This window comes from Carettochelys insculpta, chromosome 20 (genome assembly GCF_033958435.1).
Source record: "Carettochelys insculpta isolate YL-2023 chromosome 20, ASM3395843v1, whole genome shotgun sequence".
NCBI classification, from domain to species: Eukaryota; Metazoa; Chordata; order Testudines; family Carettochelyidae; genus Carettochelys; species Carettochelys insculpta.
In genome coordinates, this window is record NC_134156.1 from 15,164,281 (window position 1) to 15,187,686 (window position 23,406).

Sequence of the window (23,406 nt, forward strand, 5' to 3'; positions counted from 1 at the left end):
TTGGTTTTTTAAAGGTATATACAATCCATCACCGTCATCTCTTCCTGATTCTTCTTTGGCACGAAGTTGGTGAGTCAGTTACCACAGATCTTGGTTGTTTATAGAGTACGGCCAGAGGAACCAGAGGATGTTATGGTGGCAGTTATTCATAAGCATCTGGATTTTTTTGTCAGTCACCTTTGTTGTTCTCCACATTTCTGCTCCGTACAGTAGGACTGATTTGACACTATAGTTGAATAATCTGATCTTAATCGTCTGAGTTCTGATCTGCTTAGAATTCCAGATTTTGTTTTTAAATGAGAAGAAAAGCTGTTCTTCTTTGCTTTCCCAGGTATCACCCCTCTTAATGATGATGCTTCCCAGGTATGCAAAGACCTCAACTTCTTCCAGAGCCCTGCTGCCAAGTATGACTGGCTCTGTGCTACCGATGTTGATTTTCAAGGGTTTTCACAGTGAAGAAGCAAAAGACAAAAGCAATTTAGCCTTTGCTTAAGTCCCATTGGCCCTTGGACTGAGGCCTTTTAAAACAGCCATTTGCGATATCAGTGTGGGCAAAAACTTGTTCATGTGACCAGGGCCAGACCAGGGCCACACAGGGGGCATGGGAATGGACAACCCCCTCCCCACCTGAGTGTCCCAGGGTTGAGGGCTGGGGCAACTCTCCTGCACCACAGGCCCTGCCCCTCTCCCACTTTGCCCCCATCCTGCTCCATTATGGCCTCCCCAACAAACTGCGCTAGGGAACGGATTACCTGGGGCATGGTAACAGCAGGGGATTGCCTGCCCTCAGCTCTTCCCCTGCCCTCGCACTTATCATACGGGCATCTGCGACCAGCAGCCTGCTCCACTTCGCTGCGCCCTGCCCTGCCCGGCCTGCTGAGCCCCGCTTCTCCACACAGCAGGAAGCAGCCTCCACACCCCATGGCCCATTGAGAAGCTGGACTCAGCGGATCTGGAGGGCACAGTGCAGCGGAGCCAGAGCAGAACAGGTTGCCACTGCTGCTGCCTGTGTGGTGAGTGTGGGAGGGAGGTCGAGAGGAGGCAACCCCCTGCTGCCACCCTGCCCCAGGTAATACTCCACCCTCCCATCCAATGGACAACTGGGGCAGATGCTGTGGGGTTCCCAAAAAGTGCAGGGCCTGGGGTGGCCACCCCAGTTCATCCTATGGATGGAATGGGCTCTGCCCAGGACTGTGTAAATAATAAGGGAGACAAACTTGCCTGGACTTGGAATCTGAATGATTATGAGCAGACTCTGGCTGTATACTTACCAGCTCTACTAACAGCAAGAAAAGGAATGGCAAAGACACCTATTCTGCTGTACCACAGAACTGTACATGCTGAGCAGATAGCATACAAGCAACAACACAGTCCTGAGGAAATTATTCCTGGCAGGGATTGTAAAGGAAGGGGAACAGTCCAGTGTCAGGATGTTAACCCTGGTCTTCCAAGAAGCAGGCTCAATTCCGTACTTTGCCACAGACTCCTGCTGTGACCTTAGGCATATCTTTAGTGTCTCAGTGCCTCTGGTTTCCACCTGTACAGATGAGGCTAATAGGACTACCTTACCTCACAAAGGTACATACATTAGGAATTGCTCAGATACTATGGTTGTGAGAACCATGCTGAGTAGCTGGAACGCATTAAACAAGCCCATGTTTCTTTTTCAATCACATTTTGATTTAGAACCACAGTCACATACAGGACATTTATAAATGTTAACAACTTGAGAATAATATATTGGTCATTTTGACTTGAACAAATTCAAAGCATTGTGGTACTAAACAGTTTATTATATTAAAAATATTGCATCACAGGCATTGTGTAGAATAGCAATACAGGGTGTTACAGATACAATTCCCTTAGTAGATAATTTTGTATCCATGTGAAGGTGATTTTTTTTTCCTTTTTCTTGTGTGATGCTGCCAGAACTTTCAGGAAGGGAGAGACAGGCAATTGTGACACTAAAATTTGCATCCACTCCCACCCAAGTATCATTTATTGCATTCAACGCCTTTTCAGACAAACAGGGAAGGCATTTGAACAGGACACTTATATTGATCGCTGTGGGGACTGTGCCATCTAAGTTGAATTGTGGGTTCTGGATTGCTCAGGAAAAGTGCCAAGTGGAATTGAATGGAAATTGCTGAGTTTCAAATGGTTCAGCACCAAAACTATGGTGACCGCATGACTATGACATGAGACTATACTTCCAATGCTGATTAGTTTAAAGGGCTCATGAACTTAGCAAAGTTTCTAACATAAGCTCAATAGTATCAGAGAGGAAGCTGTGCTAGTCTATATACTATCAAAACAAAAAAGCAGTCAAGTAGCACTTTAAAGACTAACAAAACAATTTGTTAGGTGATGAGCTTTTGTGGGACAGACCCACTTCTTCAGACCATAACCACACCAGAACAGACTCAATATTTAAGGCACAGAGAACCAAAAACAGTAATCAAGGTGGACAAATCAGAAAAAAAATGATCAAGGTGACCAAATCAGAGAGTAGGGGGTGGGGGGTGTCAAGAATTAAATTAAGCCAAGTATGCAAATGAGCCCCTATAGTCACTCAGAAAATTCCCATGGGTTAATGTGTCGAATTTGAATATAAAAGACAGTTGGGCAGTCTCTCTTTCAAGAGTGGTGTGAAAATTTTTCTTCAGTAACACACAGACTCTTAAGTCATTAACAGAATGGCCCACTCCATTAAAATGGTGGCTAACAGGTTTGTGGAGCTAGAGTGTTTTTATGTCTGTTTTGTGTCCATTAGCTCTTTGTCTAAGGGAGTTTGAAGTCTGTCCAATATACAAAGCATCTGGGCATTGTTGGCACATGATGGAATATATGATGTTAGCTGAGGAACATGAGAATGTGTCCGTGATTCTGTGAATAACCTGGTTAGGTCCAGTGATGGTATCTCCAGAATAGATTTGTGAACAAAGCTGGTAGTGGGTTTGTTGCAAGGAAAAGTTCCAGGATTGGTGTTCCTGCAGTATAGACTGTGGCTGTTGGTGAGAATCCTCATCAGGTTGGGAGGATGTCTGTAGGAAAGAACAGGCCTGTCACCTAGGGCCTTCTGGAGTGTGGCATCCTGATTAAGGACGAGTTGTAGGTCTTTAATAATTTGTTGCAGTGGTTTGAGTTGCGGGCTGTAGGTGATGACCAGTGGTGTTCTGTTCTTGGCTTTTTTGGGCTTATCTTGGAGTAGCTGGTCTCTGGGTATTCCACCAACTAATCCCTTTACAAACTCTGTCTCACTTCTAAATGAGACCAGAATAAAGAGCTTGTTTTCCCAGGGCATCATAACTTTGTTTATCTATGCTAAGGAGAAACAGAGAAGGAAACCTTAACAATACTACAGAGCTTTAGATACACTTTGACTCACCTGTGAATGGGAAGAGGTCTCATCTATGTACTGCAGAGCTGACCCAGCAGGGCCCGGCCAGGGGATGCTATAGTCAAATTGGGGCGCAGGGCCCTGAATGTGTGGGGCCTGAGGCAACTGCCTTGCCCTAGGGCCAGACCTGATGTATTGCCTCAGAGTGCCACCCTGCCTGTGTGCTTTTTGAGTTCTGCAGATAGAGCAGCAATACTTCCATGCTTTTATTCCTCCCGCTGCCTCTGGGTTTCATTTCTGGGACACTCTTTTGGGGCTGGTGCACAATTAGAAAGGTCAATCCTTGTATACTGAAGATTTGAAAGGCTGTCCACTCTTGTGTTCCAAAAGGCTCAGATCTAACTGGACCTTGGAATGGGACAAGCAGTTTGTTCACTCCATAAAGGTGCAGCTCTCTCATTGACAGCAACGGGAATTACACAGTAGAGAAAGACCATGCAGCAGAGGTTTGACAGGATAATAAAGGAAAACTCAGCCTTTCTATAAACTGATGTGGTCAATATGTGCCCTCTTGCTCACATACAGCCCCACTCATTTCAATACCACAGAATTTGGCCTTTTCCACCCTGCGTCTGAGCTGAATTTGCACTTCTAATTTGCTTTCATCCCATGTTACATGCAAGCTCCCTCCTTGGTACTTTAGTGCCTCCAAGGCTATGTCTAGATTATAGCGATTTGTTGACGGAAGTTTTTGTTGGAAGAGATCTTCTGAGAAAACTTCTAGCAACAGGTTGTGGCCAGACTGCCAAGCGGATCGCAAGAGCAACTGCTCCCTTGACAGAGAGAGGCCACACTGCCTGGCCATTCTATCGGCAAAACAGCCAACCAGAAGCACAGAAGACAGGGCTGCCCAGTGTTCCAGAAGCCCTTTCTCTTGACAGAAAGCCCCTTGAACATCCAGACCATTTTTTTGTCAACAGAGCCATTCTTCTTTGTGGCGAGTGGCGTAAAGCTGCTGTCAAAAATGCTGCGTTCTGTCCACTTACTGTTGGCAGAATGCCCTTGGGAATCCCAATGCTCCATGGGTGTTGTTGACAAAATGGCCATTTTGCTGACAAAACCCTCTAATCTGGATGTAGCTTAGAAGAAAAGCAATACCTTGAGAGAACTATGCTAACAAGAGGTCCAGGTTTTATCTCACATCAGGTATAATTGTGCTTTGCCACCGTGTTCAGGGCAGAAGTTGCTGAGTTACACTAACAACCCTGAAATCACTCTTGGGACTTCACAGACCCGCACTCCAGATAACACTATTTCCTTTCCTGCAATTCACCACTTTCCCCTTTCAAAAAAGGAGCAGAAGAATTATCTGGTTTCCCATGAAATCCAATCAGCAGGCCTATGAAAGCTGTGCCTGACCAGCCCACCCAGCTGTGCATATGTCAATCACTTTTCCTCATTTTTATCCAGGAAAGGCACTTCTTGAATGCACCTGTTCAGTTATTTAGCATGCTATGTGTTTCCTGTTAATTGTCACTCATGCAAAGGCTTTATGTTGTAAGGGGACACCCTAATTTTTTTAATGACCTTAAGCAAAGTGATTGACACTGGACACCAGCGTCAGATGTTCTGGTGACGCAACATGTTCTCCCAGTAGCAGGAGAGCTTCCTGCTGCGATTAAGTTGGTGCTATGAAAGGGCTAAAATGTGTTGTCAGCTTTCCTCTGATGCAAGCAATTTTCTTATCGTGTCAAGTAACCAGGGAGTGTAGCAACGCAAATACTGACTCCAAACATCTCCTGCCACACGTACAGACTGCTCTATTTAAAACGTAACGGCCGCTTTGCAAGTCTCCAGACAAGCTAGGCAGTCCGGAAGCCTAAGCCCTGCTGGGGAGGAGGGGAAGAGGCATTGAGCCACAGTGTCCAGCAGATATAAAGGCATGGTCTCTCTCAGCACCTGGGATTCCCTTGGCAACACCTGTTCAACAGGTTTAGTCCGTGCTCCCATCTATGAAGCTATCCTGGCAAGCTGGTAGTATATGTGGGGAAATGGGATAGCATCATGCTTCTCTGCAGATTAATTGGGGGTGGGGGAGAGCCTAGCTGCAAACTCCGCCCACCCCCTTAAGCATGTAGATCAAGATACTAGTCCAGGTACATCCCCATGACTGTAAAGGGATTTTAGCACGTTTAATATTTTGCTCAATCAAGGCCTCAAAGGGAAGCTAATTTTAGCCAGTTAGGTTGGTTACCAGGACCAGGTGCTGGGCAAGAAGGATAATCTCCCTGAGTACCAAATTCTGGGGGTGCCATACTACTTGGCTGCTGTGTAGCATGGGAGTCAGAACTCAAAGCATTTTCCACCCTTGCCTTCAAAACACCTAGGGCAGTGGTGGGCAACCTGCCATATGCAGCCCCTCTGGGTTCTGCACGTGGCCTACAAGACATTTTGTTTGCCATTGCCCACAGGCAGGATTGCCAGATTCCACTGGTTTCTATCCGTATAGTTTTCTTTCTTTAAAACTGATCTTACTGAACAATCTGGATGTAAAGCAGGGGCACGTGAAGTGACGTGCCTGCTGATCGCAGCGATATTGACAGTAAGAGCCGTGCGTCCCCTCTGCACCCAATCAAAGTGCTGCTATGGTTCAATAGGCACACACTGCAAATTCGAGGCATACCAGTACAGTTGGCACAACTGGGTGGATCAATGATTTTTTTTAAAAAGTTAACAATTGGATTTTTAAAGTCATCAGTAAAATACTAAATTTCTCATTTAAAATTAACAGTTACGATTACATCTCATCACGAACATGCTACATCAACACTAACAGTCTCATAAAAATTAATGGTCCTAGTCTGTCCAGCCTAACTACTAGTTCTTGCCTCTTGAAAGTTCTAGGATTTCAATTCCTTTTTCTTCATGAACTAAAAAGTAATGGGCATAGAAAGACACAAGCTGGATAGGAATATTTTTGCTCTGAGCCTATGTAGTGGTGAACTCCTCCGCCGTGCTTGGCTAAGACATTGTCTTAAGACAGAGAGATAACACATAGGAAAGAACGGAGGCAACATAGAAAGAAGTAGTGGAGTAGACTGGAAAGAAAAGCAAGACATTATTCACTACACATATAGCTTCCTCTATTCCTCCACACTTTTGGTACAGAAAAGCTGTCATGGCTTCTGGGCATAAGAGAGACTCTGTAGGGGAATATTTTGAAGAAATCTGTTCCCTGGATAAAAAAGGGAAAATGTGTCAAGTGTTAGCATTGCAAGAATATGATGCAGGGCCTAGCTGCCAGAATAAAACATCATAAGGAAACTGCTTATTTGGAGAAAATGATATGGATGAAGACGTGGATATGGCTGAGTGGATCAACTGGTTAGTATCTTAAATAATTCACTTTGCAAGGCACCGTTTTCCAAGACACTATGCCTTTTAGTAGAAATGTGATTTAACAAGTAAATTTCCATCCTTTTTGCTGTGTTGGATGTTGCTAAAAAAATAAGCTCTCTTTCATGCTATCACTTGAGAACGTTGTGTTTTGCTTCCCTCCTGGACCAACACACCCAATTAACCACGGAGCAAGACAGACTTAGGCTTAGTCTATACTAGGCAGATTAAAATTGCATATCTGCAATCGACTTGCTACAGCAATTGCACAGCTAGAATCAACTTATCTGCAATTGACTTACCTGGCTGTCAACATAGAGGGAGTTTCTCCTGTCGACCTCCCTTACTCCACACGATAGCCAAGAGTACGGCGGTTGACTGTCAACCCCAGAGAGAGACACATGAAATCAAACTCTGGAAGATCAAGTGATTAAGTTGCCAGTGCTTGTCTGCTGTGAATAATGACCAAAAGTTGCTTGCAAGGCTACATCCTATAAAAATATTCTATAAACTCAGAAGGGAACAGCATGCCAAATAAAAATTGACTGCAGAGTCATTACTTGTGGCTATAAAACAATATGGTCTTCAGTTACATTGCTGAATAGAAAAACCAGGGGCGTAAGTTTTTGTTGTTTTTTTTTTTTTAAGAGGTAGGTTGCATGTTCATTACATCCTTTCTTGTAAAGACCTCTTGGAAGAGTCCTGAAAATCCATCAATAGCCACGGATATCTGCTTCTGCAGATTTGGATGTGGGTATCCACTTTTGCAGATATGGATGCAGATACCAATTTTGTATCTGTGCAGGACTCTAGCTCATGGATCTCTCAATGAACATTTCAGATTAGAGGGCTGACCAAAGGAACTGTGTAAAAACAGCACCTTCTCAGTCCACAAAACTGCTCGTTGTGTGTTGTCAGTCAAAACCATTTCCCCTTTCCTGTTTGTTATGCTGAACCAGCCTAGTGAGGGGAGCACAAGTTGATTTCTCCTTGTGTACCATCCCCAGAGCTAACAAATAACAAGGTGTCCATCCCCAGAGCTGTTCGCAAAGTACCGTTTTACTGTGCAAAGCTGTTGGAAGTGCTGGTTGTGCACAGATGCACCAAAGGCTTCATTTAGCTTGCAGTATCTTTGTAACTGGGGACGATGCGTGACAAAGACTTGGCTTGATGGGAAGTTCCTGGGTGTGGTTAGGGAATGGGCAGGGGTCAGGACTCTTTAAAATTCCAAGCTGAGTATATTTGACATAGTCACTGTGAGAAAGTAAATGCAGAGAAGTCCTAGTCAGTCATGTTGCAGACCAGAAAACAGGTCAAATATAATGACTTTTCTTAAGGCCAGAACGCCCTCGGCATGCAGAGGCGATGCGTCCCGCTTTTATGCCACTGCATGCTTTTCCCTGGAGAAACACAGTTCCATTATGCCCTCAGTAAAAGGCTGTGCCTTCAAGGCACAATTCAGCCACTAATCTGAGGCGACAAAGGAATCCATGTTCCTTCCCATATTGTGGAAAGCTTGTGAGTCGATAGCTTATGTTGCTGTGGTCGTTGTGCTGACTCTGCATATTACAGAGTACCACAGGCAGGCATTCCATTGACCTAAAAACAAAACTCGTTGGACTCAGGGCCACATCTTATAAAGTACTACTGAGCACGCTCAGCTCTCTGGGCAATCAAATAAAGGATCCCTGTAGGAAACGCTTGCTTACGCCTCATTGACTTCAACGTGACTTGAGTACTTAATTTTAACATGCTTAAAACACAGATTCAGCAAAGCACTTACACACATGCTTTGGTAAATAAGAGCCAAAGTATTTTGCTGAAGCAGGGTATTAAAGTCTAAGGAAGATGAAAAAGCTTTCCAAACATAACAGTACAGCATGTAGATGCTAGGGACCATATTAGTAGATGGAATTGCAGTTACTGGGCCTTACGATATATTTGCTCTTTCAAATGTTTTAATAGCCAACACATTTTACACTGAAATCTAAGAAAAAAAATCTCAAAGGACTGGTTTTCTGTCCCATCTTTCCGGAAAGTGTTTCTTCAGAATGAAAAGGATTAAAAACTAATTAAATAAGATGACGCTATAGAGTTGGGCTGGAAGACTGTGATTTGCTGATGATTGTGAAAAAAAATTCAAAAAATTAATGTTTTTTTTCCAAAATGTCTGGCCACTCAAAAAAGTCAAAACTTTTCAGGTTAAACTCCAAAACTCCTAAAGCTTCAGTTCAGAGGTTTAAAGCTTCACTTTAATTTTTTTCTAAACAACATTTAAAGAAAATTTAGCAACAGTCATTTTGAACATAAGAAAAACAACCCCAAAACCTTTCACTTAAATGTTGAAACAAAATGTTTTGTGCCTTTGGATTTTGATTGTATTTTTTCCAATTAAAAACAGATGCGCAAAACTAACACAAGATCAGAAAGTCTTTTAACGACGTCACCAAATCTGCATTCTCTGTCCTTTCTCCCCCCACTAACTAGATTCAACCAGCTCTACTAACTTTAATAGGAAAGTATTAAGAAACAAAATCTGACCTTCTCTTCTGTGGAAGAATGGCATCTTTCTTCTCAATTACAGGTTGAACCTCTTTAGTATGGCAACACCCATGCTCCAGCATGATTTCAGTTAGTCAATGTCCACTTATCACTGGTGTGGCCAAATTTCCTGCAGTCCCATAAATTTTGTTTGCTGCCACCAGTCCTGGCTCTCAGTGTTTTGTGCTGCTATTTAGTTCAAATTTACCACCAAATATCTTCTAAGAGCCCAGTAAGAAGCGAAAGTATTGGTAATGCTGCTGGACCATACTGACTCCCACGGTTAGGGAAATTCTCTGGTTTGGCACTAGTCAAGTCTAGAGGATGTCAGACTAGAGAGGTTCAACCTGTAGTCTCATTGCTTTCGATAACATGGTTGGCTCAGTCAGGTGCTTCTGAGGTTGGCAGAATCTGGTTTTCAGGATAATTGAATTAGAATAAAGAACTTGGTACACAAAACATTTTAAACCAATTCATCAACAAAATTGTTCAATCGAGTTTAACTATCAGACAAGGCATTTAAACCCATTAACAATATGATCCTCTTTCATTCTGTTGGGAATCTTGGAAAAGTTTGGCTTGTTCCTACATTCCCTGCCCACCCCAAACAGCTATGCAATCAAATGCAGTCATTGGAAAAGAGTCCCATTGAGTTTAATGGTCTTTGGATCTGTCCCTAAGATCACAGAGGGATCAGGGATTTTAAAATAAACAAAACCAAAGTCTGTTCAGGCCCTCGTTCTCAAAAGCATTTACTTGTGTTTAAGTCTCCTTAGGAGAGTATTTAGAAGTGCACTTAAATGCAATACTGAATAGGGATGGTTAAATCTGGGCCCTGACTCTACTAGATGTTACATTTTGCCCATATAATAGTAAAATATAGAGACCTCTTTTCTCTCCTGTATCTTCCCCTGGCCACGCACATCAGGAGAAAATCAAGATAATGTCAAAAATTATTTTGTTTTAATTTTGATTCCCACTACACAGTATCTACACACAAAATGGCCGCATCTACACATGCAGCTTCTGTTGACAAAACTGTGCTTTTGTCGACAAAATGCGCCAAGCATCTAAACGGTTAAAGCGCTCCATTGAGAGTTTGTCGACAAAACTCAGCTATTCAGTCAGCAGTGTTATTCCTGGGTTTGATCAGGTATAATGCTTCTGTTGACAGTGTTTTGTCAGAGTGCCCATATAGACACTTCTGTCAACCGTGAGGACTTCTGGTTCCCTGGGCAGACCTGTTTGCAGAGTTCTGGTCAGCCATTCTATTGAGAGAGGGCAGGGCAGTCTGTCTGTTCTCTGCTGACCTTGCAGTTTTAATCTGTTTTTGCGAGTAGACGCAATCTGCTGGCAGAGGTACTACTGAGGTTTCTCTGTTGACAGTGACCTTAGTCAAGAGAAGCTGCCCGTGTAGCCATGGCCAATGGGTTCTGTCAACAGAAACTGTTGACAAAAAGCCACGTAGATGCTCTGGGGGGCCCTTTTGTCAACAGAGCGGATCAAAAGATCGATCTTTTATGCGTAGACATGATCTGTTGACTGAAGTTCTGTTGGAACATCTCTTTTGACAGTAACTTCTGTAGACATATGATTCTAGTGTAGACGTCGCCATCGAGTCTACACATGAAAGTGGATAAATCTTTTGACCCGCTTTGTCAACAAATGGGTTCCCCTGGAGCATCTACATGGCTCTTTGTCAACAGTTTGTTGACAAAACACATTTTTTTGTATAGATGCTCCACAAGTTTTGTTGACAAACTAGTGTAGATGTAGCCAGGGGTAATTACGAGGCTGATCCTGCATATATTTACACATGAGTAACTTGCTAGCAATACCATTGACTTCACAGGGAATACTGCTTACATGCAGAAGTATTTGTAGACCTGAGACTTATTACTCTGATGAATCTTCATCTTTACTGAAGACAAACAGGGAAAAACACCGTCAAATCAGAAAACAAACTTTGCAAGTATACATGAGACAGGCAAGTTTGCATTCAAAATTATCAGCATACAACTATTATTCGACATAGGAATGCCATGAAAAGAAGATTGCAAAGCATGGGAACTAAAGCTGAAACTGCAAGCTGTCCTGACAATGAAAAATGCCAGACTCTCTAAAGCTCTAGCAGCACAGAATGTTTATTATTTTAAATGAAATGTACATTTTTAAATCATTTTCATAATCAGTCATCAAAAGTGCTAAATCCGACCACTTTAATTTACAAAAAAAACCCTCTCACTTTTTAAGCTATACTCATACCTCATTATTTATATTGGACAAATAGAATTACAAGTAGCTACCTACCTCTATTACTTTTTTTTTTTTAAAGTACCACTGACAACTCACTGGAACAAACCAAAATGACCTGCCATCCACGAATCAGCTTATTGAGCCATCACAGTTGGGTATTTTTCCCCTGTTTGTTTTTCCACAGAACAATGTAAGTCAAAGGCAATGTCCCCCCCTCCCACCTTTTTTTTTCTGTCATCTGTTCAAATGCTACAACTCTTCCCTTGGTCAGGTTTCACAGCGTGTATTATTTTAAAGTAGGTTTCTGGCAATCTGGTCAGGTTGTTATTTTCTTGACTGTTCGCACAGCTCCCTTTCCAATACTATCCGAATGCTGATTAATTCTCTTGACTGCAGTTAAGATAAATTTGTTTTCTGTGAAGGAAAAAATATCCACCTTTTCCTCCCTCTGTCTGGGAAGAAATAACACTTTTTGTAGGTCTGTGATAAGACAGATACTAACAAATCCAAAGATGTTCTTAGAGTCTCTCCATCCAACCCATTTCAATTCCCCAAACTTCCTGCTTTCTGACTTATCAATGAATAGTCAAATTGACTTACAAGGGAACTCTCTTCTGGTCGAGGTTTTCCTAGTAGCCTTTAACCAAACAAGCTTCTCTGATTTGCCACAAGTGCTGTCTGGCTCTCCCGTCTTTTGGCTTTCTTGTGCCGTTGCCTGATTTTCCAGCACAAGGCACTAGAGGCCAACAAGAGGAGACCAGATGACAAGAGGACCAGTCCAAACACTGAGATGATTGAGCCGTGAGAGTTGAAGCTGTAAGCCACAGCGGTGACCACCACACCAGCTATGAGAATGACCACGCCAAAGGGGATAGTGCAACGGTAACAGGACAGCTCTGCTCCTCCAGTTGCTGCAGTCAGTTGGCACTCACTGACCAAAGGGACAGTGGTTACCACACAGTCATTGTTGTTGCTCTTCTCCATCATTACAGGTTCAGGATGCTTGGGAGTGCCTAGAATCTCTTTAATGGGCTCGTCTGTCATCTTGCACTTCTGGACTTTCTATGTAAATTCTTAGGCTAGACCACGTTCTGCTGAATCTGTCTTACACTGTGGAAAGAAGATGCAAGCATTCAACTGACAAGTCTTTAATGATTACAAACATTATGGTAACACAGAAAGGTTCCACTCCAGATCTGAGCCCCCACTATGCTAGAGGTTGCACAAACATAGCATCTTTGATCCTGCAAAGATATATGCACGGCCTTAACTTTCACCATGTGAGTATTCTTGTTCACTACAGTGGACAAGAGTTTATTTTAAATAAGGCTACTCCCTTGGCTGAAGGTAAGTACGGCTACGTCTACACGTGCCCCAAACTTTGAAATGGCCACACAAATGGCCATTTCGAAGTTTACTAATGAAGCGCTGAAATGCACATGGGACTTCGAAGTAGGCGGCGTCCTTTCGAAAAGGAGCCCCGTCTGGACGCGCCGCACAGCAGCAAGGAGCGTCAATTTCGAAGCGCCGCTGCTGCCCGCATGCTAATGAAGCGCTGAATGTGCATTTCATCACTTCATTAGTAAACTTCAAAATGGCCATTTGCGTGGCCATTTTGAAGTTTGGGGCACATGTAGACACGGCCCACATGTGTAAGTGTACATCTATACATACTGGGACACTGACTTGGTCAGGGTCAATCTTTCGGGGTTCAATTTAGTACATGTAGTAGGGACATACTAAATTGGACCATCAGGCCTCAACAGTCAACCCTGGTACTCCTCATTCTTGTGAGAAATAAGGGAGGTCGACAGGAGAGTTTCTCCCGTCAACCTCCCTTTGTGAGGATGGCCTGATAAGTCGATTTAGACACATTGATCCCACCTATGCAATTGTTGTGGCTGGAACTGCATATCTAGGATTGACTTTCAGGTCTAGTGTAGACCTGCTCAGAGTCTTTGAAGGAACTGAGCCATAGAACTAGACAAGAGTCTTGGGACAAATCTTACCTTCAGCTACAGCCGTACAACCTTGTCAACCTTCTGGAGAAGACTAGGTGTGACATCTTAGACTTCAGAGGAATTGCACCTACTTACATCAGAACAGAATTTGGCACACTGAGTTTGCTCTTATAAGACAGCAGAATTTGGCCCTCTGTCTTCTCATTTTTTTTATATATAGACATTACTCATTATCACAGCATCTTCATGTAGGCCCTGAACCTGCAAAGACCCAAGCGCCCATTTAACTCTAAGCTTCTGAGTAGTACCAGTGAATTCAATGAAGCTAGTCACCTAATTAAGTTAAGCATATTAGTAAGTCTTAAAGGTGTGGGGCTTTAAAAGAGGGAAAATCTGATGCAAAATGCAGGAAGCATCTAGAAATAAAAATATAAACTAGCAAACAGTAATACAACAGCTTGATCCTGGGAGACTGAGGTTTTTTATTTGTATAATAATCATCTGTTTTTCCTTTTACTATTTTATTTTAATGCATACAAATAAAACCAGGAAGCTTTTTACAGTATAAAGTATCTGATCTTTATTAATTGTTTAAGTTATTAGATTCCATTTCCTTTTTTGCCTTTCTTCCATATTTGCTCTTGGAACATAAATAGCACATCACTATGTAGATCAACAGATGTCACCCAGCAGTAGGGAAGATGTCAAATAAGCAATACCATGTATTTATTTGGTTTTATAACAGAGTGTTGCAACTTCCATGACTGCACTTAACTTGTATTCTTCCTGAGAGACTGTATGTTTACTTGCTCCGGGAGTCAATCATTTATTACAGCTTCTTTGAAAGCATATTATGAATGTACAAAAAGTACCAGATTCTGTTTCCTTTACTCAGAGTTACTCAGAGTAATAAGTGAGTAGCCCTATTGAGTTAAGTAAAGCTTTGCAGAATCGAGACCTGCATGCAGACAGGAAGTCAGGAAGCAGTGATACCATTTATCAATTTTAATGGGACTTGGACATCCAAATTTACAATGACACTGAAAAGCTAAACCTAAAACTCAAACCTGTTTCGACCGTTCTATTTCAATTTCCAGCCTTGTGTTGGAAGCTGAGTTTGAAACTTTCCATATAATGAAAGAATAATCCAGAGAATTAATTTCTCCTTCCACTGTTCATTAAAAAAAGTAAAATATTTGATCTAACTACTTCTCTCTTTCAAGCGCTGCCACTTCAGATAAGTGGAATTGCTCACGTGAGTAACAAGAAGTGCACGAGCCAACCGGTGCTACTCAGGGCCTTATAAAAATACATAAACATATCAGAGGTTTTCCAAAGAAAATAAGAAATGAGGTGCCCAAATCCCATTGACATTCAGACTCTTACAGACTGCTAAAAATCCCAGGTGGTGTGCTCTTTGGAGCTGGAACTGTGCTTGTTTTTCATCTGCCATAGACCCAGCAAAACTAGGCTCTCCTTTTGGATATGAGTTCCTGTACACTACAGCCATGCAGTAATGCACAAGGTGCTTAGCATGGCGTAAGTCACATGCTGGGAAATACCAACAGCTGCTTCATTTTAAGCTGTTCCAACTCTTCCCTTTCATCCACACTCCCTCAACACAAAACTAGGGGGAGAAGCAGATACATTGGAGAGTAGAGAGAGAATCCAGAGGGACCTGGATAAATTGGAGGACTAGGCCAAAAGAAATCTGATGCGGTTCAATAAGGAGAAGTGGAGAGTCCTGCACCTGGGACGGAAGAATCCCAAACATTGTTACAGGCTGGGGACCGACTGGCTCAGCAGCAGTACGATGGAAAGGGACCTAGGGGTTATGGTGGATGAAAGGCTGCATATGAGTAAACAGTGTGCCCTTGTAGCCAAGAAGGCTAACGGCATACCGGGGTGCATTAGGAGGAGCATTTCGAGCAGATCTAGAGAAGTACTTATTCCTCTTTATTCGGCACTGGTGAGGCCACATCTGGAATATTGTGTCCAGTTTTGGGCCCCCCAGTATAAAAATAATGTGGATTTGATGGAGCAGGTTCAGTGAAGGGCAACAAAATGATTAAGGGTCTGGAGCACAAGATCTATGAGGACAGGCTGAGGGATTTGGGCTTGTTTAGTTTACAGAAGAGAAGACTTTGAGGTGATTTAATAGCAGCCTTCAACTTCCTGAAGGGGAGCTCTAAAAAGGAGGGTGAGAAACTATTTTCAGTGGTGTCAGATGGCAGAACAAGGAGTAATGGTCTGAAGTTGAAGAGGGAGAGGTGTAGGTTAGATATTAGGAAAAACTACTTCACCAGGCGGGTGGTGAAGCACTGGAATGCGTTGCCTAGAGAGATGGTGGATTCTCCATCCCTTGAGGTTTTTAAGTCCCGGCTGGGATGACTTAGTGGGGGTTGATCCTGCTTGAAGCAGGGGGCTGGACTAGATGACCTCCTGAGGTCCCTTCTAGCCCTGTGATTCTGTGAACACCCCAACCCCCAAATCCCTACTCACGTCTATTTGACAGCTCACCTTTCCCTCCCACTGAGGCTGGGCCTGTATCCTGTCGGCACTGAACAACAAGCTAATTCTCAAGGTAAGAGTCATTTAGAGAAAGGGGTTTTGGTCAGGGCTCCCTCCAATTTTTTCCCCATTCCCTGGGCAGAACAAATTTTGTTACGTGCAAAGCATGTGTGGATGTGCACCACCAGTAGAAACATACTGCCAGTGTGGGCACTCTGCTAATCAGCTGGTAGGCACCTGAATCTCTCCTGAGCCACCATCCAAGTGCTCAGCTTACAGGGCACACTAGTTTTACCTGAACATTTCTAAAATTCAAATGCACTGTATATGGGAGGGCTTGTTCTACACCATAATCTCACTGTGTCAGTGCATCCAGGCTGGGCTCAAGGTGATTCAAGTCCCCATTTCCCACTGACTTTCAAACTCTCACATGCTTCTTCAAAAACTCCAGCCTAAAGGGGTTAAACTACACAGCTATCCACTATAGCCATCCTCAACGGGACATAACCGTCTTGCAAGCAATGGGGGAGGGACACGTGGGAGTGCACAAGGGGTCACCTGCACCTTCCCAGCGCCAGGCCTCCCCACCCCTCCACACTCATCCTCAGTGCCACATTGTTGTTCGTGAGCGCAGCCTTGTCCTGCTCCTCCCCCAGAGCTAGAGCAGCAGTCTTGGGCTGTGCCACTCTGGAGTGGGAAGGGACTGCCCCCACACTCACCAGAAGTGGTATGTTCTGGAGGAAGAGGCGAGGAGGGGGAGGAATAGGGGCAGGTTGTGGGAGTAGGAGAGGCGCACGGCCAGTGCCCTGCTGCAGTTCTCTCACCCGTAGCCACTACATGCAAGTGAGCACACTTTGGCTGCATCTGCACTGCAGCCGGGAGGGACTTCCCACTCACGTAGACATACTCACACTCGATCTCCTTGAGCTAATGCACTGGAGAATAATGTAGCCACAATAGTAGGGACAGAAGCGAACAATGACACAGACTTAACATCTTCCCAATCACAAACCTGCCTGGACACCATGGCTAGGTATGTCAGGCTGCTGCTTACCGTTACTTGTGCTACTGCAGCTCCACACTATTCATAGTGTATGAGCTCAATGCAAGTTAACACACACTTGTCTGTGTGAATTGAGAATCCCACCCCCAGGTTCAACCCCCGATGTAGCCTTGGAGGACTCGAGCTAACGTGCTCTCACTGCACCATAATTGCAATGCAAGAATTTTCAGACCGTAAATACCCCGTGTAGGCATATCCCTTATTTGTTTAACATACTTTACATATAGTTTCAGGGCACAAAGGGACAAGTATAAGATATATCAATTTTTGTGGCTTAACTAATAAATGTGATAAGTATCAGAGGGGTAGCTATGTCTGTATCCACACAAACAATGAGGCATCCTGTGGCACCCTAAAGACTAAGGCTATGTCTGCACTACACTGATCTGCCAACAAAAGTTACTGTCAGGAGATAGCTTCTGACACAACAAGGCCATACATGAAAGCGGATCGCTCTGTCAACATGCTCTCTTGACAGAGAGCAGCCAGACTGCCTGGCCACTCTCTTGCCAAAACGGCCAACTGGAAGCGCAGCAGACAGGGCTGCCTGGTGATCTGGAAGGCGTCCACATGGCTTTTTTGTCAACAGATTCTGTCAAGAAAGGTGGTCTGCCTCACACGGGAGAGGCAAGCTGTTGACAAAAGCGACGAATTCTGTCAACGGTGTGTCAACAGCTTGCATTTCTAGTGTGGACACTCCATAAGTCTGAAGACAAAACCTTCCAGTGTAGACATAACTTTTTAACAGATTTATTTGGGCATAAGCTTCTATGGACAAAAACCATGATACCAAAACACAAGTGTTCATTTTTCAAAACATTCATTGCACCTCTCTTAAATGTCTATTGCTGACTACCTAGAGTCCCTGTCCCTCTGCTTCCATCACAGTCTGGTACGTACTTTTCTAATCAGCATTTTATCACACTGACACCTAGTTTCAAACCTCAAAGTCAGGATAACGATATGAATATTAAAATATTATGGGGATAAGCCAACTTGACTGCCCAGTAAGCAAGTTGTGTCAAAGAATAAAAAATGAACAGTATGAAACACAAGAGTCCCTAAAAATTACAACCATAACCTAAATCTGACCCACTAACTGTTGGCAAAACTCCCATTGACTTCAAAGGGGCAGGATACCTCTCCACATTAGGGCTAAAGGGCATAAATATTCATTAACAAAAATATGCTAAGCCACTTTGAGTTACTAATAACTGAACGCATTCCAAGTGCATGACGTAAATGTACACACTCCTGGGAAACCAAGGGCCAGATCTTTAGCCAGTGTGAAGTGAAGACCAATTGAATTCAATCCTGATTGACATCACCTGGGGAACACAGCCAGGGTTATAAAGTAGGAACTTCTAGGAAGGGTACACCAATACCAACACAACTGTGCCATGAGTCTGCTTTTAGTGAATACAGACAAGTTTTTTTTTTTGTCAGTTCCCCCCCCCCCCCCCCCCAAAGCAACTATTTTTATTTGGGTAAAGAAGTCACAGCAAGTAAAGCTACAGAAGGGGTGAAGGAATGTTTTACTTAGGATCCACTAATGAATGTAAGATGAGATTTACTTAAAAGAACTGAAAACAAAATCCAGCTGTGTGTGCACCTACCACGTCTATCTGAAATCCATCACAACAAGTCACTTGGTAAGTGGCTGGGAAGGAGGGAATGGGACTCTGTTTTTAAAAGCCTCCTCTGTCAATCTGAGGCAAGTCAGGCAGCAGAAAAAGCAGCGCCAGGCTTTGAGGTGTCAGTGGTTGCTGGATCATGAATGGGACATGATGTGGCTTTAGCATGGAGGTTTCCTACGAGAAAAGAGTTTAGGCAGAAATCAGCTCTTCGGTCAGGCTCCTGCAAGGAAACAAGGATCTGCACTGTGCTGACTTCTGACTCAAGTAGCAGGATTGTCTACCTCGCTGGTGCTCCTCTTTAGTGCTTCGACCTGTGATGGCAGCAGCCACCTGCTTTTGGTCTGGTGTTTCTCCTCCAACAGCATGCCACCCTCATTGATGAGCATGGGAACCCAGGGCATCCTCATCCATTAATGCCTCCAGCAAAGGAGCTGGAAGGGACCTTATTTAGATGAATTTATGTTGCCCAATATAAACTTTAAAAACCTGATATCCACGATGAGGGGTTCTCTTTAAGCATGAATCACTTAAAGATATCTTAAAAGATAGGACTCAGCAGATGTGGGTTCTAGACTCTGCTTCTCTGCTGGATGACGTTGGGTATGTCATGTCACTGCTTGGTGCCTCAGTTTCCCTACATGGAAACTAGATAATGACATTGGCATCTCTTTGTAAAGCACCTTAAAAATCTACAGATAATGCCCTGGTCTTATATAGGACTATTACACTGAAAACTTCTCCTTTTATTCAAGCCAATGGAATCCCACGTCCCAGTCTGATAAACACCGTTCCATTATATTTAACGTCAGGCTGTCATTTTCTTTTTGAGTTCTTAAACAGATTTCTAAAGGCTCAGAACTGGAGCCAGGGCTAGGCAGAATATGGAGCAAATCAGTGAGATGATTTTGAGAGCGGAAGAGTGATGGAAATTATCAACAGCAGCAACAGCTGTGAGATCACCAACTTAACTTCATGAAACAGCAAAGATGTGTTACTAGACACATCCACTACTGATTTTCTGTGTACTATCAAAACAAAAAGCAGTCAAGTAGCACTTTAAAGACTAGCAAAATAGTTTATTAGGTGAGCTTTCGTGGGACAGACCCACTTCTTCAGACCATATCCAGACCAGAACAGACTCAATATTTAAGACACAGAGAACCAAAAACAGTAAGCGAGGACAAATCAGAAAGAGATAATCAAGGTGAGCAAATCAGAGAGTGGAGGGGTGGGGGGGAAGATCAAGAATTAGATTGAGTTAAGTATGCAGATGAGCGCCTATAGTGACTCAAAGTTCACATCCCGATTTAAACCATGTGTTAATGTTCCGAATTTGAATATAAATGTCAATTCGTCAGTTTCCCTTTCTACAAAGGAGCGATAATGTCTTTTCAGTAACACACATACCTTGAGGTCGTTGACAGAATGGCCCATTCCATTAAAATGTTGACTAACTGGTTTGTGGATCTGGAGTGTTTTAATGTCTGTTTTGTGCCCGTTGACCCTTTGTCTAAGGGAGTTAGAAGTCTGTCCAATATACAAAGCATCTGGGCATTGTTGGCACATGATGGCATATATGATGTTAGTAGAGGAGCATGAGAAAGTGGGCACTTATATACATGTGGGCACTTATATACAGAAAGTGGGCACTTTCTCATGCTCCTCTACCAACATCATATATGCCATCATGTGTCAACAATGCCCAGATGCTTTGTATATTGGACAGACTTCTAACTCCCTTAGACAAAGGGTCAACGGGCACAAAACAGACATTAAAACACTCCAGATCCACAAACCAGTTAGTCAACATTTTAATGGAATGGGCCATTCTGTCAACGACCTCAAGGTATGTGTGTTACTGAAAAGACATTATCGCTCCTTTGTAGAAAGGGAAACTGACGAATTGACATTTATATTCAAATTCGGAACATTAACACATGGTTTAAATCGGGATGTGAACTTTCTGAGTCACTATAGGCGCTCATCTGCATACTTAACTCAATCTAATTCTTGATCTTCCCCCCCACCCCTCCACTCTCTGATTTGCTCACCTTGATTATCTCTTTCTGATTTGTCCTCGCTTACTGTTTTTGGTTCTCTGTGTCTTAAATATTGAGTCTGTTCTGGTCTGGATATGGTCTGAAGAAGTGGGTCTGTCCCACGAAAGCTCACCTAATAAACTATTTTGCTAGTCTTTAAAGTGCTACTTGACTGCTTTTTGTTTTGATAGTGTATAGACTAGCACGGCTTACTCTCTGATTTTCTGTGCGTGTGACTGGGGTAGATTGTGAGGTTCATTTTAACTCTGCAATATGGTCTTATATTTGAAGACAATAAATACGTGGAACAAAACTGAAGTTATTTTTATATAAAGACAAGAAGAAGTTCTGTGGCACTTCATAAACTAACGTTTATTGGAGTATAAGAGTTCATGGGCAAAGACACGCTTCATCAGATGCATGAACAACTTCTCATTTTTGACAAAACAGACTACCACAGCCACGCCTCTGATACTTATTTTTATGTTTCCCAGTCTTCATAAACAACCCACAAATGAACATGTGCATTTGCACAGACACCTTGAGATCTGGAGAATAAAAAGAAGTTAACGTGCCCATGAATATCTAAAATCCACTGATATACACTAAGAAGATCTCCTTTCTCCTCTTGAACAAGGTGTGCCTGACACCTAACAAAATTACCAACTAAACTTTATCTGAAGTTGTCATGGGAGGGGGAGGAGTGGAAGTAACTAACTAAAGTATAGTTCTGCTTCAGGAAAAAAGGAATATCCTGAATACCTTCAAGTACCCACCAGGCAGTTGTTTAAAAACATATTTTTCCTTATAAAATGAACAGGATGGCAAAAATAGTCAAATCACTAACTAGGATATTTGTACTAAGCAAATCTTTGTGCTGTACCACACCTAGAAATAGATACTGTACACTGTTCCATGAATGATTTGTTTTTTCCCCTGAATACCTTTTAATGAAAGAGCAGTCCTTTAAAAAGATATTTCTTCCTCCCATCCAGCAACAAAACCCCCAGGTAAAGTTATTCCCCACACTCCATCCAAGTAAACAAGTGAAGTGGGGAATAAGTTCAAAAGTGAAATTTGTGGAGTCTACGAATTAAGTCTCATGTTCAAATTCAAAGGTTCCAGTGAGGTGATATGGTTGGAGGAGTGCAAATAGTTGGAATGTACGACGCTTTGTAGCTTTTTATGCAATAGCAATAAAAGCTGATTATGGTTTTTGCATAACCTGGGCCTGATTCCTTGTTGTCCCACCTCCTCTACAGTTCTTCGTAATCACTTTGCACTTACTCTTGGGAGTAATTCCGTGAGATCAGTTCCTGGGATAAAAGAGGTAGCAGAAATGCATGCAATATGCATGCAGGCCACACCAGAGCATGGATATGGGTGTTGATTGCTTCACTACATTCCTGCATGCAAGGATTATAAAGAGTTTATTGTGCTTTTTCATTTCGGGGGACAGTCTGCTGTATGCTATTTCCAGAAGAACAGAACTTTCCCAGAAGAACACTTCTTCAAATGTGTTTGTAATACATCATGCACCACAACTCCACTGGAAATTAATAAGTCATGTCTATAATCAAAAGTCAAATATAAAAGAAAGGGGCACAACCAAGCACAAAAAGGTTTACACTTACTTGCATACACTCCACTATTAGAGAAAAGAAGCAGTTCTGCCATGGGGCCTTGAATCAGAAATTCATACAACCCCTCTAAGTTAAGACTTACACTACGTATTGCATCTTTATGGGGAAAAGACCTACTGAATGTAAACCACAGACATTCAACAGGGTTCCTCAGACAACACTGAACAACTCGCGGGTTTTAGAAGACAAGGAAATATCTTCTGTAGTTCATCCTCTTCCCCGTTGTTTGCCCAACCTGACAAATGTTACACGCAGGTAAATTCAGCAGAAAGCCCCTCCCGAGGTTAGCTGCTACTTTCGGGCCGACTCTCCTTCCAGCTAGCTGAGTTGTGCCGCTCCCCTCCCAACAATGTTGCCCAAGGAAAGGGGATGGGGGTGGGGTCCTGTACCTGCCGGATGACAGACACCGCTAGCCCGTGACAGCACAGCAGGGAACTGCATTCCTGGGGCTGCTCTCTAGACAGCAGAACAAGCACATCTCCGGCTCCAGCAGCTGGAGCCAACGTTCGGAGTCCCATTCACAAAGCGCACATGGTTCTGCAGCCGCTCGCTCCTCCGCCCACCGGCCTGGCCAGCCCCTGCAGACTGAAACCGGCGGCTGCTGCTACAGCCCCAGCTCTGTGCAGGAACACGCCGCTGCTGGCTGTGGGAAAGCCCGGAGCGGGGCGCGCTGTTCACCTCCCGCAGCCGGAGTGGGACTGAACTAACCAGCCCCTTGCACGGCCGCCCACACCTCGGGGGGCGCAGAGCGAGCACTAGGGAGCGTGCACAAAGTGCCGAGCCAGGTTGGAAAGCAATTAAGGGGCCGGAGGAAATTCCTACTGGAGGGAGCTCGCTTGCCTGCGGGAGGGCTGAGCCGGCTGGGAGAGGGCGGGCGGGACTTTGGGGAAGCCACTTTCTTTGTTTTTCCTCTCTGGCAATCTGTCAGCTGTGCCTGGAGGGAATCCAGCCGTCCAGCCTCCAACCCACAGCCCGGGGCTGCCCAAGCCCCTTCTCAGATCCCAGAGGGACTTGGGGTC

The 23,406-nt window shown here is 43.6% G+C and overlaps 1 protein-coding gene across 1 annotated transcript; it reads right to left on the bottom strand.

The window, feature by feature from the left end:
• Positions 1 to 1,680: 1,680 nt before the first annotated feature.
• Positions 1,681 to 23,075, bottom strand: TMEM100 (transmembrane protein 100). Its single transcript, XM_075014637.1, has 2 exons — positions 22,777 to 23,075; positions 1,681 to 12,643 (listed from the first exon to the last, which is right to left on the bottom strand). The coding sequence occupies exon 2, from the start codon at positions 12,575 to 12,577 to the stop codon at positions 12,173 to 12,175; it is 405 nt and encodes a 134-aa protein (XP_074870738.1). The 5' UTR covers positions 12,578 to 12,643; positions 22,777 to 23,075; the 3' UTR covers positions 1,681 to 12,172.
• Positions 23,076 to 23,406: the final 331 nt, after the last annotated feature.